Raw genomic sequence first — 18,357 nt, 5'->3', positions numbered from 1 at the left:
ACGAGCTTAAGGAAACCTGCAGAGCCTTCATAGAAACGGCAGTGACAGTGAATCTACAAGTCAACCAAGATAAATTGAAGTTCATGATAATGACAACACCACAAAGAAAAAAGCAAGGAGAAGTTTGTCAATACAACGAAGAAAAGCTCAGAACAAGTTCAAAGTTCCAAAGGAGGAAAGAGATTTATGGCTTAGGACAACAAATAATGAAATAAGGAATCTATTTGGAGAAGGAAAACTAAGCGAAATAATAAGATCCAAAAGAATAGGCATACGGAGAATGCCAGATTTTAGAGCAACAAAAAAATGATAGACATAGAACAAGGAGGAATAAAAAAAAAGGAAGACCAACGAAAAGATGGTACGCAAATGTGATGGAAGACCAAAGAAACATTCAACACTGGAAAACGAAAGCAAAAAATAGCAAAGAGTAGAAGGTGCTATGGGCCTAAGAACCCTGCATGAAGCATATTATCAATATTTCTTTGTGAATAATTTTTAGCTTATTTAAGTGAGTATTCACAAGCCAATGAAATATTCTTTGAATAATGAAATAACTTTCCCGCTAGAGCGTATCAAATCCTTCGCGAGATCAAGGAAGACACAGAGTATGATCCTTTTCGAGCGAATTATAAATTTTGTATAGCAGCATATTGAGTAATTATTTGTATTTGGAGCATTCAAATTATTATGAATATTAATAAGAATTTAAACAACAAGTGCAAAAACTAAGTTTATTTTACTCGACGTGGGAACGACGTGATTTGAAAAAAATTTTTGAAACAATTAAGTATTAGTTTTCAGTTATAATTATGTATCGATTAAGAAGAGGATATTCCAATAACAATGCTTTAAAAACAAGATTTGTTTATGAAAAATGCAAAACGACAAGTAATGATGTCATTGTTGTTTCTTAGCTTGATTTACTAGTGTCTGTTGTTTACAGATATTACTATCCTCGACTGGTGTTTTGCTTACATTCAAATTGTTTATAAATCGAACACCTTGTGAATAATAAAATAAAGAATTAATCAGTATTACAGAGGTATGTTACAATGGTTATGTAACTACTACAAATAAATGGTAGGCATTTATCGCTACGTTTTGATTCTTAGAAAACTATCAATTTAATAGATTAATCAATATGTATTATACGGGGAGCGCTAATGCAAAAATACTAATATTATACACCAATGTTTTAGCAATTACCTTTTTAAAGATGTATAAATATTCAGTATGGATAAAGACCAACGGTAAACAATGTGTTTTCAAGAAAAGGAACATGCTTTCAATGAATGTAATATTAAGTACTTGTAGATTGTTTTTTTATTGTGTAATATTATGTTTATATATTATATATATTTCATTTTATTCAGTATTTTGAATCCAAGTGAGGGTAAGTAGTGGGAAAACCATTAATAATGAAATTATACATGGTGTTTCGGAATAACACTCCAATCTCTAGGGAAATGATTCTATAGGTAAATATAAGGAAAAAAGTTGGTATAACAAAACTTCGAAAAACGCTGACGTAAAATACAAAAAACTCAACTCCAAAATACACTTCGTTAAATGCCAAATAAATGCATTAAACTTTCAAATAAAACATAAAGAAAGAAAAGAACTGGAATGATGTGTACAACCTGAATGCAAGTTGAAAATATCTTTATTTTACATTCTGGATAACATTAAGAAAATTATTTGTTTCCATTTTATGACTTGTAATAATATTTCAACTTTAAGCTGTAATTTTAATTATTTAATGAATAACAATAATAAAATGCAGTATAATTTGTTTACATTAAAACATAGTTCTGATTAATAAAATGGAAAAAATGAGTCATAAATTGTTACATTTATTCAATTATTACAGCTACAGATCTGAGATCTCTTCTATTCAATTTTATAGGTCAAAATACTTACTGACCAAACAAATTTTGTATGAAAATTTCAGATCAGAGACATTCAATACGGCTTCCTATTATTGGTGCATCAGGAATCCGGGCGAAATCTATCGCTCACTATAATTCACTTAAGAAGCGTTTTGGAAGTTTTGTTATAATAACTTTTTTCCTTATATGTACCTATAGAATCATTTCCCGAAAGAGTGGTATTATTCTAATGACTTGAAAGTACCTTTGGAATCTTTGGGATGTCTAGTTACATAACAAAAAGAAATATAATTCTAAAAATATAAGCATGAAAAAAATATTTTGGAAAATTCTCATTACCCAATTGTGTAACGGATATAATCGTACTTGTGGTGGGGCAGAACTGGGCAAACACGTTTAATCTGAATCTGTGCAGGTCAATATTTCTAAATTTTTGTCTTTTGATAAAGTACTTATCTCAAATTAAAAACATTGTACGCTATAATCCGTTTATGGTTCCACAAAGAATATATTTTGTAATAAATGCATTGATAATATTCTTAATCATTAACTCCATTTGCATCATCATCAGAGCATAAGCTTATATTTTTTTCTCTTAGGCTCCTTAAACTTAGATTTTGGTGTCGTTTCTAAAACCCTTTCAGATAATTTACATCAGCATTTTTGTTCTTTACTCCACTACCTATCTGATATCCGAAAAGAACACTCTACAGTAGGTTCGTAGAATAGTACACAGCAGCAATACGGTAATGAAAAACAAACAGTATTGCATAGTTGCTTTCTTAGATGTTAGCAAAGCTTTTGACAAAGGTTGGCGCACAACATTGGTTTTCAAAATGAAGGAATATCGTCCCATTACCTACCTGAAATTATGTAGGTCTGAGAACAACAGTGAATAAAAGTGTTTTTAATAACTTTATAATAAAATCTGGTGTCCCTCAAAGCATCGTTTGAAACTGCTACTGTGCTACATACAGCAGACTTACCAATTAAGAATGAAACCAATACTGGTACCGACTTTCTTGCAGCTCCACGAAAATCCAGTAGCAGCGTCTAAAATTCTTCAGATACCACTTAATGAAAAGTGGAAATAAAAACGAACGAATCGAAATCTGTCCAAGTGACCTTCACCTAGAGCAAAAACAAGTTTTCTTCAGTTTCACTTAACAATATTGATTTTCCGTATTCCCCTAGTACCAAATGTCTAGGAATACACTCAAAACTCAACACATACTTAAAGCAATGACAAATTGACCTGAGGATAAAAGACGTGCACTGGTTAATCAATAGAAAATTGAAATGTACCCTACTCCAACCATTATTAGAACCACAAATTTTTATTTGTGTCGTCCGCAAATGTGACGATAGTGTGGTTTCTATTTGAGAGATGCCACTGGTATATTAGAGGTAAAAGACCGGCCCAAGAACACTACCCACGTTGATTTCCTTTAAGTCTGAGTAAGCATATTTTTGCTTCATTCTGAAGGTTCGTTCTTTTATATAGGGTACTAACAGTTTCACAAATTGGTTAGGCAAGAGTTTATATTTGAGCCCTTCATGCCAAACGTTGTCAAATGCATGGATCACGTCTAAGAAAACAAAGGAGCAGATTTTCTTTTCTAATGATTTTTCTATGACATCGGTTATCCTGTGTACCTTTTCCATGGTGGAGTGGTTTGTCCTTAAGCCGAACTGATGTGGAAGTATTAGTTTTCTTTCTTCAAGTATAGGGCTTAATCTTTTTAGTAGTATTTTCTCGAATAGCTTCTATGTCATTGGTAATAGTGATATTGGTTTGTATAAAGATACTACGTTTGGTGGTTTTCCTGTTTTGGGAATCATTATTCCTTCAGCTACTTTCCACAAGGTATGTACATAATCAAGGCGGAAGACTGTGTTTACAATATGCGTTAATTTGGTTATAGCTTTCTTTGGTAAATGTTTTAGTATTTTCTCTGTGATTAAGTCGAAGCCAGGAGCTTTCTTCGGTTTTATATTCACTTTAATCATTGTGGATACTTCTTTTGGAGTAGTATAAGTTATTTTCAAACTGTCTTGATTTTGTATTAATTGTTCTTGTCGTTCTTCTCCTTCGGTAGCTGTAAAAGTGTGTGCTAAATGTTCTGCAAATCTATTTGCTTTTTGTTGATTGTTTTTAGCCCAGCTACCATATTAGTTTTTGATTGGAGGATTTTGGGTGATTGGTCTCTTTAATCTTTTGGTAGCTTTCTATAGTGAGTTATGCGTAGACTTGTCGTTTGCCAATTCGTAATAAGTACTCACTTATAGTCTTGTTTTTGATATTTTGGATTTACCTTTTCAGTTGTTGAGTAACATTATTCAGTTTGGTTTTATCTTCTGGGGCTCTAGTTTGATGCTACCTGTGTCTCAGTTTGCGCTTTTCATTTGTTTTATTTCTATTTCGTTTGGGTAGTTATTGCCCTTCGTCCTTGCGATCAGGTTGGGGGTACTATCCCATGCAGCTTGTTGGATACAGTTGACTTGTATTTCAACATCTAACTCTTTTATGTTTTTGAGACTTAGTGAGGGATAGATTTTTTCTTCTAATGAAGCTTGGGAATTCTGTCAATCTGTTTGTCTGGAAGGTTTTGTTTTTTAATGATAGAGTCAACAAGCGTGAGGAGAAGGAAAATAGGTTTAGAATTATTAAAAATGAGATGAAATTCTTGGTTAAATCCTTCCAATACAAAAAATGTAGTTCCTTAAGGTGAAGAATTGTTGATATAATGTACATCTTTCTGCGCCTATCTCTATGTTTCAAATTAGATTTAAATAATATGTATATGTTCGAGGTTGGTAAAAAATATTTATATGAATAGAAACGGCGTGATGGTATTACTGTTGTTTCATTATGTATAGAAGTAATAGAAGTAAATAGATAACGGGAATCCTCACAAGAATGGAGCTAAATATTGCTTAATAAAATTATTTAAAAGTCGAAATTTATATACTCGTAATAACTATTTCAAAGGTGGCCGTTGACGAACAGCTTTGATGTCTCTAAAACAGTAAGACCGTTTTCGCGCTAAAATTAGTTCAGAATTTGAAATTGCAATCTTTAACAGAAAAATGTAGTTTATTAGAATTGGTGTCTATTTTTAAAGAATGAAATTGAAATTAGAAAATATTTCATATTGTCTATCACTGCACAAAAAGAATAATGCTACTAATCATAATTGTGTGCAACTATCTGAGTTACTACAAAATTCCAATATTTTCTATCGTCACTCAGGTACTCTTAAGGCAGTTTTATTACGACTATATATCTACTTCCTTCATTTGGGTAGATATAAGTGTTTTGCAGACTTTAAATTTCTTACCTGACTCTACCTGTGGGTTTTTGTATTCGTTTTTAGAAGAAAATAAAGCTTTCAAACATCAAGGAATAGATAAATCAGTAATTTTAAAAGATCCAAAATAGCGTGAGATAACGTAAAGTTCTTGGAAACTACTAAAAAGGAGTATATACTAAGAAATCAGTTAAACAATTTAATAGCTGTTTAAGATAATAAAAATATTGTAGCGCGTTGTACCAAGGTTAACTTTGCATAATAGTCGTTTTATTTCAAATGCCAAATAACGAGAATCAAAACTACGAAATAATAAATGTGTCGCTGATTTCTGATATATCACAACTCCTTTCAAATAATGTTAAAGTCAAAAAAACAAACTATCGAGTAATAAGCGTTTGAAATTAATTATAACTTTATTATCTACTATTCGCATGATAACTCAAAAACTGACAGAGTTACTGCAATGGCGACTATTTACATGACATAATTTGAGATAAGGTTTCCAAGTTTTCTAGCAACAATAGTAAAATAAAAGAGATTTTCTTATTTTTTGATTTATGACATTATTTGAGAGGTGGTGCGATATCCAAACATTGGAACTATTCAATATTTATTTCAACCTTCGATACCAAACTTTTGCTGACTTCACTTATCGTGAATATACATTTATTATACCTATAAAATTTATAAAACGCAGTAGTGAACAAAACAGTGTATTTTATCATTTTTAACAATGTATTTTAAGGAATTACAAAACCAACAACATGCGTGGTATAGATGTTTCCAGTTATAGGTATATAACTCCCTCCCTCAAGTAATGAAACCTAAAAGAAAAATGGTTTGTACAATAAAAAACGCTTTGTTTATATAAACCGCACATGTTTATATAAACATGAAAATTTTCGAAACCATACTACTATTTTTACCTGCAAACAAAACTTACGTTTGACAAATGGCAAATAGGTAGCTTTGATGAAAGCAACGTTGCCACATTACAAACTCAGTGTTCACCAATTGAAATTAAACGGTACTTTAATAGTGTAATAAGTAGTTTTTTGCAATGAAACAGAAATATCAATCCTCCATTTTTCTTTGATACCCCAATATAGGTCTTTTTTATCTTCTTTAATAGCATGCTTTCTTCCAACTCTCTTTAGTCCTTAGTTAGTTATTTAAAAACCTAATGAAAATTATAATTTCACTGCCAGGCACTAGATAGAAACGTTTTGTCACCTTCATATTTATTGTTCATCATTCTGGCTATAAACTTATGGAATTGAATCAAATTAACTATAAAAAACTATCGGCTTTATCTGATTAGTTATGGTTTGAATTTTCTAGACCAGATCCTCCGAGTATAGTATTTTGGTGTGTTGATATTTAGTAGAGAACTCTAGAATATTTTTCAATCTTTGTTTTAAATGGTTCAATAACGTCTATAGAATATAAAACAACGTTTAAAACGAAAATTTTTTCGCCGAATTGGTACTAATTACCAAACGTTAATGTTCCTTGTTTAATTGTTAGAAATATATTAGTTGTTATAAATTATTACAATTTAACAACTATTAAATGAGTTCTCATAACACATCACAGATATTATTCCATTATTAAATAAAGGTTCCAAGAAAACTTTTACCTTTCAAAATAACTCAGAGTTTGCTTTGTTATTTACCTGGCAACGCTGTAACACCTTTCTCTCTTTAGCCGCTCTTCTGCAGCGTTCAGTTGTTTTAGTCTCTCCCTGCTTCTGGCTGAGGACGTTATCAATCGTGTAATGCGCACCATTTTCTTTTTCTTTTTTATTAACTTCTTCCGTACCGAGCGCGTAATTAAAAATGATCAACAAGTTTCGGTATAAGAAACCTGCAAATAAGGGTAACGCGTGTTACAATGCAGTTAGTGATAATGATACGCTGAAAAGGATTAAGAGTGGCATAAAGGATATTAAAGTGAAAGATAAGGATAATGACACTGCGATGAGGGTTAATACAAATAGTTTAACAAGAAATGGAAAAATTAAGGAGGATAACGAGGAGTTTTTAGATGAAAAAACAAAAAAAGAATTATATGTATGTATAAAAGACTGTCTTGGTATAAATTTAAATTTTAAATTCCTTTTGTAATAACTTATTTGATGAAGTATTTGGAAAATTGAAGGTTGAGAGTATGTTTAGGGTAATTGTTTTGATAAACAATACTAATTGAACTACTATTTGATCGTTATTTCTATTTATGTTTATAGAGTTTTTAAAGGATGCAACAAAGGAGAGTTAACACCATATGGTCGATATGTTTACAAAACAGGTTAATAAATTAAGTAGGTAGTTAACAAGTGTTCTTTTTAATCCGATTCTTTACATGACAGTTTTGTAATAACTGTAAAAGGAATACTCATAATATTGATCAATTAGTATAAATTATGTTTTTACATAGTTGAATTAAAGGTTAATGTTCATAATGAATTTGGTCTGATTGTTCCATTGGGAGAATAATAATTTGAGTATATGGATGAATTCCTCAAATATTACTGGGACCATAATAATTTGAAATTGTGCTAGGTATTTCGAGTATTGTCACAAAATTAACGGTTTTATAGGTGCCAATACACTTTTTTAGAGTTGTCATATGTAAGGTGAATATTAAAAACAAAATTATCTTTCAATAATTAATACCAACTGCCTAACATTACCTACATGTTTAGTCTTTGATTATTTCCAAATATGTGAAACAACAAAAGTTAAACAATATTCCTTATATTTTCATTGTTTAATTCTGTCTTAAAGATATCTGTTTAAGGTTTTATGCTCTATTCATATTTTTTCACCTTGATGCCTTTTCCACAAACATATAGCGACTAGGAATTAAATACACTCCTTATAGAAATTAGAAAAAACCAATGTTCATACATCTAATTGGTATTCCTGATATTTCTACGGTCATTGCAGAAACTGGAGATACGCAACAAATTGATTTGTCGATAAAAATTGCTAAAAAGAGGTATGCAAACAAGACTTTCTCCTTGAAAAATTAAACAAAAAACTTTATGAAACATTTGCTTCGTATCCCAGGAAAATTCCTCATTTTCTAATTATATCTACGACAAGCAATTAACAATTACATATCCCTAATATCATTGTTCTACAATAATTAACCCGCATTTGTTTTGTTTCCGTAAAAGGAAAAATTTTAAAACGTTAATAAGTTTTGTGAGAATAATAGACAATTGATTATAAAGTTAATTGAATAATACGATGTTGCTATCTCTTTAACTCCATCTGTACACGTTTTAATAGGTAATAGTTCGTTGACCAAGCTTATACTATATCTCACAGTAAAAAAACTTTAGGTTACAACAAAGGAAGTCAAAATAGAATCGTAAATATATATAATTTATATAAAAATCACGTAAGTAAAATAGTACAATTATTTTGGCAATAAAAAATATCGAAAAATTATAAACATATAAAATTCTTGGTTGTTTTGTATATGAAGCACTATTTTCGACAATCGTTTTATTTATAAGAAAATTAGGCAGTGAAAAATAAATTATTCAATAATTTTGCAATTTTTTGTTATAAAAATAGCCTTAAACAAAAACCACGAGAAGTAACCTTTTAGTTAAAACGTGATATTAAATATAGGTAAATATATTAGAGATCACCTGAGATAAATTGTTACAAACAAGCTCGCGAAATTCGCGCGGCGCCTTTAATCTGTTTTAAGTAATTGGTCTAACTAAGACGTCTTGCCATCGAACTTTGGGGCTTTGACTCATGTAGAACTGCCGATCTCTTCTCTGTTGCTGAAGGCGCCCACTTCGAACATTTATTACAGTTTTTTTTGTTTCTTACAATTTTTTTCTCATGTAACTAACACGGTGTCCGACAGTATGCAGTTCAATTAGAAATGTTTGATTGTGTTTTAATACCTCCTGTGAATATTTTCAATAAATAATTACAATTTATGATAATTTCCTTAAGAATGTCTATGGCGAACGGTTTCCTTGGCATGTACTTACAACGATCTAAAAATCTACATATTTTTTAAACCATAACTTTTATTGAGTTTAACAAAGAATACCTTGTTAAAATATCAATTGAAAAATTCGGTTTTGCTATCTTCAAATTGTACAGCTTGTCCCTGTAAAAGTTACGAATTATTAACCATTGGGCATGAGCCGCCCCCGGCTTTCATATAGTAATGTAGAATTTTTTTATTCCTTCAACACACCACTTGAACATACGTAATCATCCATTAAAAATTCATATAACTCGAATGTATAAATTAGTAGACATACTTGAATATAAGTTCTGATTTCGCCACTTTAAACGCCTATAACTTGGAAACCAGGGGTCGTATTAGAACATTTTTTTATGTCACAGCATAACGTCATCTACTCACTCTCGAATTTTTGCATCAAGTCCCGGATCACCCTGTATAAAATGTCAGCAAAGGAGACAGTGACTGTAGCTTAATCTCTTATCAAAAATTTGTTTCTTTCCAATACCTATACTACCATTTTGTTTTTGGGTGAACAAAGAAGTCGTGAAGGCTCCTGATTATTTTCCTCTCATCATTTCTCAAATGTTTCTAAACTCTCTTTTTGAAACATTCTAATTTTACTTTAGTAAAATGATATGTCGAGAAGTTGTGAAATCAAAGCCATGGTTCACTTACTGACACGGATTTTGCACTAAAGCTCAGTAGCAATAAGCTTTTTTTTTTGAAATGCCAAAAAGTATAAAAATCGCAAGCCTTAGTGACCTATCAATTTTGCTGTTTATGAGAATTAGTCTCAGACAGACATATAGGGGAATTCATAATTTTCAATCTTCAAAAAAATACCACGAACAATACTGAACGTGTCCAACACTGACAATTACACTGTTTAACGCGGGTTTCGATAGTCTAACACGCGTTTCGATAACCAAGTTATCATCTCCAGAGACTGAAGGTGAATGGAAGCGTTGGTGTAGTGGTAGAATTAAATAACTCAATTCACCTTGCTTTTTAAAACAATTTATTAGCAAACTGAGTATTTAATAATTTAAAGTTACAATTAGTTACAATAATCTGACTAACGTACTAGACGAATATCAGTTGAATGAACAAAATATTACAGGATTCTTTATATATTAGTTCTTATCTTATACCATAATAATTATAAAATTAGTTAAATATATTTATGGTTCAAAATTGTCACATTAATAATAATTAACTGAAGATGATACTTCAATGGGGTTGAAATGGAATCTATAAAACTTACAGACTGACTAAACATATTCAAAATTTATAGCAAGATGAGGTAAATAGGTTAGAGTTCATAATAATAAATAAGTAATTGATGATGATGCGCCGCTGTAAAGAGGGTTGTTTTGGATAACTTAACTGTAGCGTAAACAGAGGGTTCAGTATGAATATGAGCGTTCCAGAAATTCCAACTTAGTAATAAACAAATGAAATACCCGTCAGCTGATCACATTTATCCATACTAGGGTAGAAAAGATCCAGTCATATGGTTAGGACAAGATTATATTCCGAATGTCCAGATCATGTTTAGAGAATGAACATCGGTATACCATTCTCCATCTCTCTCTTCACTATTCTGATTGAATTGCCATTACGTTGAAGTTTCGAGTGGTAGGAACGGCGAAGAAGGAAATTAACAAGTTTTGATTTTATTGGCGAGTGTGGTAAATCGATGTTCGTTCTCTCTTTTCCAATACTACAATTCCATTAACATGTTGCTCTCTCTGTTTTCAATTTAACTCGAGAAGTTCAATTGGTATAACTGCCACTACTTTATACAAGTAAAAAATTAGCAGCTACGAGAATGGTCCCAGAAGTACTTGACCCAACAACAACCGATTAAGTTAAATACCCTTTTTATACCCGAGCCATTTTATCAAGTCTGTGAACAGAAAATAATCCGAGGACGGTAAATCTGGCGAATATGGTGCATGAGTTGGTAATTGTAACTTTATAATTAATTTTTACCATTGCAATAACGGATGTGTGTGCTGGTGCATTTTCTTGATGAAACAGCAGTTTCTTCGCTCAAACGTTGCAATAAGTTCGCATAAAACTCGCCGTGGATAGTTTTTTCTTATTCAAAATATTTAATGAAAATTATCTCATGCGCATCCCCAAAAAACAACACCATGACCTTGCCGGTTTTTGCCTTCTCTGGAGCCGGTTCTCCCTTATCAGTCAATTGTTTTGATTGTTCTTTTGTTCCGGGTTTGGAGTGATGGATCCAACATTGCCAAACACTCGATGGAAACATCTTCATGACGCTATTTTTGTTTCATTGTGAACAAAGCGGCACCAATCTTGCGCACAGCTTTCTAATGACCAAATTTTTAGTTGATATGCGATGTACCGCATTTTTATTATAAAAAAATTTTAGAAAATCAATCAAAAACAAAATGGAATTCATGAATTCCATTTCGTTTCTCATTTAAATTATCAAAAATGGTCACTCTTTAATTTTTTAGGAATGAATAGTGGATTTCTTGTAAAAGTATCGAAAGAAAAGAATCGTCTATAAGTTTTGCTACATTCTGGAAGTATCAATATTCTTTATGTTATATATTACATATGTCAACTTTAAATTTTTTTTATTTTGTTTTCGTCTATAATCTAAACCCTACTTAAGTTGGTTGTTTTATAAAAAATGGATTTATTTATCTTTTGAAAAATCCTTATTTTAAAACAATTACAGAACAGCTGCATTTTTGATAAATGTTCATTTATCATCGAATATATAAAACAACGAAATTCTTTTAACTATGTATCTCTTCCTACGGCCCCAGGCAAAAAGATAAATTTTGATGACGTAAACCATCAGAGACATAATAATTTCCGTTCCTTGTGATAAAAAATCTCATACCGTTAACTTCCGTCGTTAGAAACGAAAAAACTGTCAATAGGGATGTTTGTTATTCAATATTAGATGTTTTTCTTATCTATTTGAATAATTTTAATCGATGTTAAATTAATGTCTGCTATTTAATGACAATTTTTAATTTGAGAATCAATTTAGATCATATAAATTATGGAACAAGCTGAAAAAGCCTATTTTCCACACGTTTCTTTGATATACAAATAACGTGTGATAAAACACTGGCAGGCCAGCTGGTTACGATATAGACAAAAAAGAGATGGGATCTACTTCAAGGTGTATACAGTATCCTAACAGGAAATCAACATAATTTCATACGCTGTATATAAACTCATGAAAAGCTTCCATTTATTTTCAGATTATAAAAAAATTACAAGCTGCTAAATTAACTATCATTTTTAGATCTTCTACCACTTGCATACCTTTTAAATTTCATCCTCATCGTCATATAGCTCCCACTGGAGCAAAGGGCACCTGTCGGTGTTTCGGGGTCGTTATGAGTTTTTCGTCTCATTTTGTTGAGGGCTCTCCATTTACTTACGTTTTTGGGTATTTCTGTAACATCTTTCCATGTTAAATTTATCTGTTTATCTTTCTCGATAATTCTTCTCCATGTTCGTACAGGTCTACCTCTTCTCGTTCTGCCTATTGTATCATAATTAAATGGTTGTTTGGTATGTTTGTTGCTGGTATATGACCTATACATCTCCATTTTCGCATCGTAATCGTTACGTCTCTTCTTCTGTTTTGCTCCAACCTTTTAAATTTACTGGAGAAATTTTGTTCTAACGGTCTTACAGGGGGCGAAGGCGGTAAATTTCCTCTAATTCTTGGAAAATCTTTAACCACCGAGCAATTTTTTCAAGTCTGTGAACAGAAAATAATCCGTCGACGGTAAATCTGGAGAATAGGATGCATGAGTTGGTAATTGTAACTTTAAATTATTAATTTTTACCATTGCAATAACGGATGTGTGAGCTGGTGGTGGTGTCTTGATGAAACAACACTTTCTTCTTAACCGAATGCTTGATTTCTTTGCTCAAACGTTGCATGAAGTTCACATAAAACTCGCGGTTGATAGTTTTTCCTTTTTCAAGATTTTCAATGAAAATTATTTTTTTTCATTTTTCATATCTTCGAACTGTTGGAAAGGAGTGATTCTGAAGAGTCGAGTGACAGTGCCAGAGAACCACGTAAATCGCAATCGCGGGTTACCTAGCAAAAAATAAGAAAAATTGGGAACGGATTTGGATTATTGACTCAGTTTAAATATTCAAAATTTCTATCACCAGACTATTAGACTCATATTGCATGGTGGATCTCAATTTAGGACAATGTCAAAATTTTTAACGACAATTTTTTTTATATTATTGCTGAAGAAACTAACAGAGTTTGAAAGCGAAAGCTCGTAACCAAACCTGTTATATTTGGCTTGATGTATCTACAGATTTTTACGATCTGTATCATCCAAATTCAAATGAAAAATAAAAGATCGAGGTCATATAGAAGTGAACGAAAATTGACAGACTCCTTTTTTGGGACAATAATGCCTTTGAAGGGACAGTTTTCTTCTTTAATTTCCTTCACTGTTTCGAAATAATTTCATGAATAAACAGTCGTTAAAATGAACTAGAAATCAAAATAAATTTGTATTTAATAACATATCAAATAAGAACATCAAACGTAAAGTTTTCTTGGTAAAAACTTTTTGAACGAAACCGTTCTGTCGCGGTTATAACACGAGGAATAATCGTGCCGTCACATACGCTAGGAAAAACAAGCTTGACCTCCGGCTGTAAAATCGTACTATACTTAAATGAAAGTAGTTTTCAAGAACCGAGTAGTTGAAGTTCAAACTCGTGCAGCGTTGCACAAAGCCTATTGTCAACAATATTAGATCCAATTCGATGTCTAACATAAGTTGCGAGTTAACAGTTTACTTAGCATTGTTGCTAAGTAATTCCTTATTCGGTAATAACGGGTTTGAACGTTAAGTCAAAGAAGAAATTAATACGGCAACGCGGTTTATTAATATTAATAAAAATTATAAATTGCTTAAATTATCAGTCACATATTTAATAAATTATATATCTATTTTAATACTAATTAATTAACTAATTAAAATTGTTATCCGGACTCTGCTTCATTTGTTATTGTTTTGCTGACTTTAAATGTGGTCGTACAAACACCGATGATGGTGAACGTTCTGGTTGTCCAATTGAGGTTGTTACTCCAGAAAACATTAAAAAAGTTCACAAATTGGTTATGTTTAATCGTAAATTGAAATTGCATGAGATATCTGAGGCCGTAAAGATATCAGAAGGCAGGCAGGATATTTACAATTAATGCATAAACATTTGACCATGAGAAAGCTTATTAGAAAGAAGGTGACGTTTACGTTTACTCACAGTCGATCAAATCAACAACGTGTTGATGATGATTCAGCGCAGTTTGGCCATGTTTACACGTGATAAATCAGATTTTACTATACTATACGTGGCAATGGATGAAAAATGGATCCATTACTTCACTCTGGAATCAAAATGTTCATCATCTGAGTGGACTGCAGCCGGTGAACCACGTCCGAAGTTGAAAAGCTTATGGCTTCAGTATTTTTGGATGGGCATGGAATATTGTTCATCGATTATCTCCAAAAGAAAAAAAATCAATAGCGAATACTACATAGTTGTTGGATCGTTTGAATGCAGAAATCAAGAAAAAAACGGCCTCATATGTCGAAGAAAAAAATTTAGTTCAAATGAAGAAGTAATTGATGAAACGGAAGCCTGCTTTGAAGCAAAAGAGTTAGAGAAGTATTGGAATGATTATATTGCTGTCTAAGGATATTACATTGATGAATGAAATCAATTTTTGGGGAAAAAATGTGATTTTCTTAGTTAGTCACATGACTCATTGAGTAATAAAAAGTTTATCGAAAAAGCAGTTTTAACTAAGAACATGAGATTACTGACACATTTCTTTAGATGTTAGATTCTACGGTAAACCAACTATTATCGGCTTAAACTTTAAAACAAACAATGATTAAAAATAGAAATGTAGAGCGTAATCTCGAAACACCTCCATTTTCTGTTTCATAAGAATTACCGGAGTGTTAACAAACAAAAACCTGTCTATTTGTTCATTGCGATATCACAAAGATATTCTGTTCAAGATAGAGTTACAAACACATTTTTGGTATATTAAAGTAGAACAAGATAATTAAACAAAATTCAAACTATCAATTATAGCTGTGAACTGATATCAGTCGACAAAGCTACTCAATATTTTATACGTAGGACAATTTATAGTTTATATAAGGGAAACTGGGTTGCGATATTAGAAGTAATACAGCAAAATGTAGCAAATTATCCAGATTAAAATTATATGAGTTTAGAAACTGCATCAAGCGACGTGGTTTTAAAGACAAAGAACTGAACGGATTGCGTTAACCGAATCATCAAAGATCGTTCGATGACGACAAGATTAGTTACGTCAGATAAAAGACTACCGAAGTTCTAATAGACGAATAGTGTTCAAAAAGGGCTCAATTCACGTCTGGTACCCTGTTTAAACCAAACTTTAATATTCAGTTTTAGCAAGTTAACGAGGTATAATAAAGATTTTTTGCAAGTTCCAAGTAGGACTACAATTAAGTGCATCTGTCTAAATAACGGCGTATAATGCAGTCCAATTTATAATGATTCGATTGCCTTTTAACAAATACTTTCAGAGCATAAGATATATACACAATAAATTTATAAAATGAGGTATCTACGTCTATGGTAGATCAAACAAAATTGTACGCAAGGGTCTTTATAATATGCAATTGATATTAGAAAAACTATGAGCAAAACTCGATTTTTTAACAATAAGGTCACGAACACATTGATTTGGAATTCCTTATATATAATCCTTATTGATGATTTATGAAACAAAAGGGAAGCGTTAACTGGTCAATATTAAGCTGAATTTTGCTACATTTTAATGTCGAATTTAGGAAAAACGGCCGCTTTTATTGAAAAACATAGTTTTGTTACATAACGATGATAAGCTTACCTATTAGTCCCTATTGGAAAATTAGTCTAACGTTCGCAAACCTAAAAAAGGTTTGGTAGACAATGATTTCTGACAGAAATAGTTAGGCAGATAACTTCCGACAGTTTGACAAAACTAAGTCACCCTCCCTTGAGGCAAGCCTCTGCAATAATTTGTTTTGTAGAAAAATGTACATCTCCTGAAGCCTGGATGAAGTTTTTGATGTTCTATATTTTCTCAATAAATTGACTCTCTCTGTTACAAATAAATAAACAACATATTATCACTTTTCAAATGATAGTTTTTTATATCAAATTTTAAGAACTACCTGGCAAAGTGAATAATCAATTGTGATAGTGATAGGCCGTGATGAATTTACAAATATACTTTTTATATTACTGTATAAGGCTAATGAACTTGAATGCATGAGTAGTTTCAGATGTAAATTTTTAATTGTTATACTATTTGTTTGATCATTGTTAACAGGAGTCCAGTTCTAATGAACAGACGGGCGGTTATTCGCATTTAATGGTTGATGAAGACATCTTTTAGTACTAAATTAGTTACAGACAAGAAAAGACGCGTCAATAAACTTTGTATGAATCAAATGAATAGATATTTGTTTATTGACATTTCAAAAACGTGTTCTTCAGTCAAAATAACCTTCGACTGGTTTTGGAAATATCCTTTCTAATTAGTGTTTCTTATAATATACGTTCAACATTAAATTTGGAAACCTCGCATCGTTTTCATCCTTCTAAGATAATTTTTTTTACGAAATATATTGGTAAATCCTTTATTTACTTATCAATTGCTTACAGATGCAATCTATTCATTCAGTATAATATTTCACAATTAGTTTTATTCATAACTGTTTACATAAGAATCTTACTCCCAATTTTTCTAGCATTCATTAGTTTCTATGTGGTTTATACTCTTAAAGTTTTTCGACTCTTATTTCATGGTACCTATACATTTCATTGGTTCTGTTGTCTCATTGATCTGACACTGTCTTTCGAATGCGATAAATCTCTGCTTTATTTTTATATATTCTACGTAATGAGACTGATATTTCATCTCCAAAACTTTCGTTTTTATTTGAAGTTGGCTCTGATATAGGAGCTGCTCCTCTGCAGGGCTGGGGTTGTGGTGGCTGCGAGGGTTTGTGCTGAACAGGAGGAAAAGTGAACGATAATTGGCCAAAAGAAGACCAAAAGAGAGCTCTAGTTCAAGTAAAAACGGTACTTCTTGGTTTGGGGATTTTTGTTTTTTCATTGTTTATTTCTAATTTAAATGGGGAGAGGGCTGGTACAGCTGCGGATGCATTATTTATATGCTCGGTTGATGTGTGCTACTACCGATTGGACGTGTTAGTTCGTCAATTTCGTTAGTTTTTTCACAATTTCTTTTTTTCGATTGTGCTATTTTGTTATTGTAAAAATAATTAGAAACATTAGATCAAGATCAAATTCTGACACGACAGACAGAAAAGCGAATCCAAATAGTCAAAATGTGATCATTAAATTGAAATTAAATGAGGTATTGAAAGGTTCGCGTGCTGCTATCAGAAGAAAACGGCAATAGCTTTGGAAAAGGAGTGATTGGCTCCTCACCTCAATAATTCACTAGCGTATTAATCGAATATTGTGTAGCAATACTAGGTCCCTGTTCTGCTCAATTGATATCGGTTCGATGATAAAAAAGCGGTTACAAATAATGATTTGATTTCACTTCTGAAAGCTGTCTACCAGGACTGCCTAATGAAGTATGACATCCCTAATCCTTCCAACAAGATAGACGCACGTGTTTTTTCGTATATCTTTTTATTATGTTGTTTTATGCAGCTTTTCAGCACGAATCACATGTGCAAATCGTCTGTTACAAATTGCTGTGCGCTGAAAGTGCTCAAACTCAACTGTTATTTTCCAACATATCCTTAAACGACTCGACGGTCTGATCTCAGAAGTGCGTGTCTAACGTTTTTGTTAGTTGAAGTTCGTTCTTTGTGAAGCTGACCTTTAACGTCTTCTCTGCTTTCCAAAATGTCTACCAACGAAAAACTTTTGCTCCTAATAAGCTATTTTCCCTATTCCAATTTCTCAAAATTCATACTCGTGGCTTTACCGAGAACACACCACAAAACTTCGCTCTTGGCACTGAAAAAGTAGAAGAGATAAATAAATTGGACAAGCACAACGTTGCCAGATCG

The 18,357-nt window shown here is 31.8% G+C and overlaps 1 protein-coding gene across 2 annotated transcripts in view; it reads left to right on the top strand.

Annotated features, from left to right (window-relative positions):
• The window catches only part of LOC130443504 (uncharacterized), a 164,043-nt gene that overhangs the window by 126,847 nt on the left and 18,839 nt on the right, over positions 1-18,357 (top strand). Inside the window, exon 1 of one of the 2 annotated variants that reach the window (XM_056778196.1) lies at positions 6,899-7,278. The exons of the other annotated variant lie outside the window; for it this stretch is intronic. Within the exon in view, the coding sequence (XP_056634174.1) occupies positions 7,045-7,278 (234 nt within the window). The 5' untranslated portion in view covers positions 6,899-7,044. Of the gene's footprint in view, positions 1-6,898; positions 7,279-18,357 lie in introns of those variants that run through there. 2 annotated transcript variants of the gene reach the window in all.

The sequence above is a fragment of the Diorhabda sublineata genome, chromosome 1 (genome assembly GCF_026230105.1).
Source record: "Diorhabda sublineata isolate icDioSubl1.1 chromosome 1, icDioSubl1.1, whole genome shotgun sequence".
NCBI classification, from domain to species: domain Eukaryota; kingdom Metazoa; phylum Arthropoda; class Insecta; order Coleoptera; family Chrysomelidae; genus Diorhabda; species Diorhabda sublineata.
This window is presented reverse-complemented; position numbering and strand designations above follow the sequence as displayed.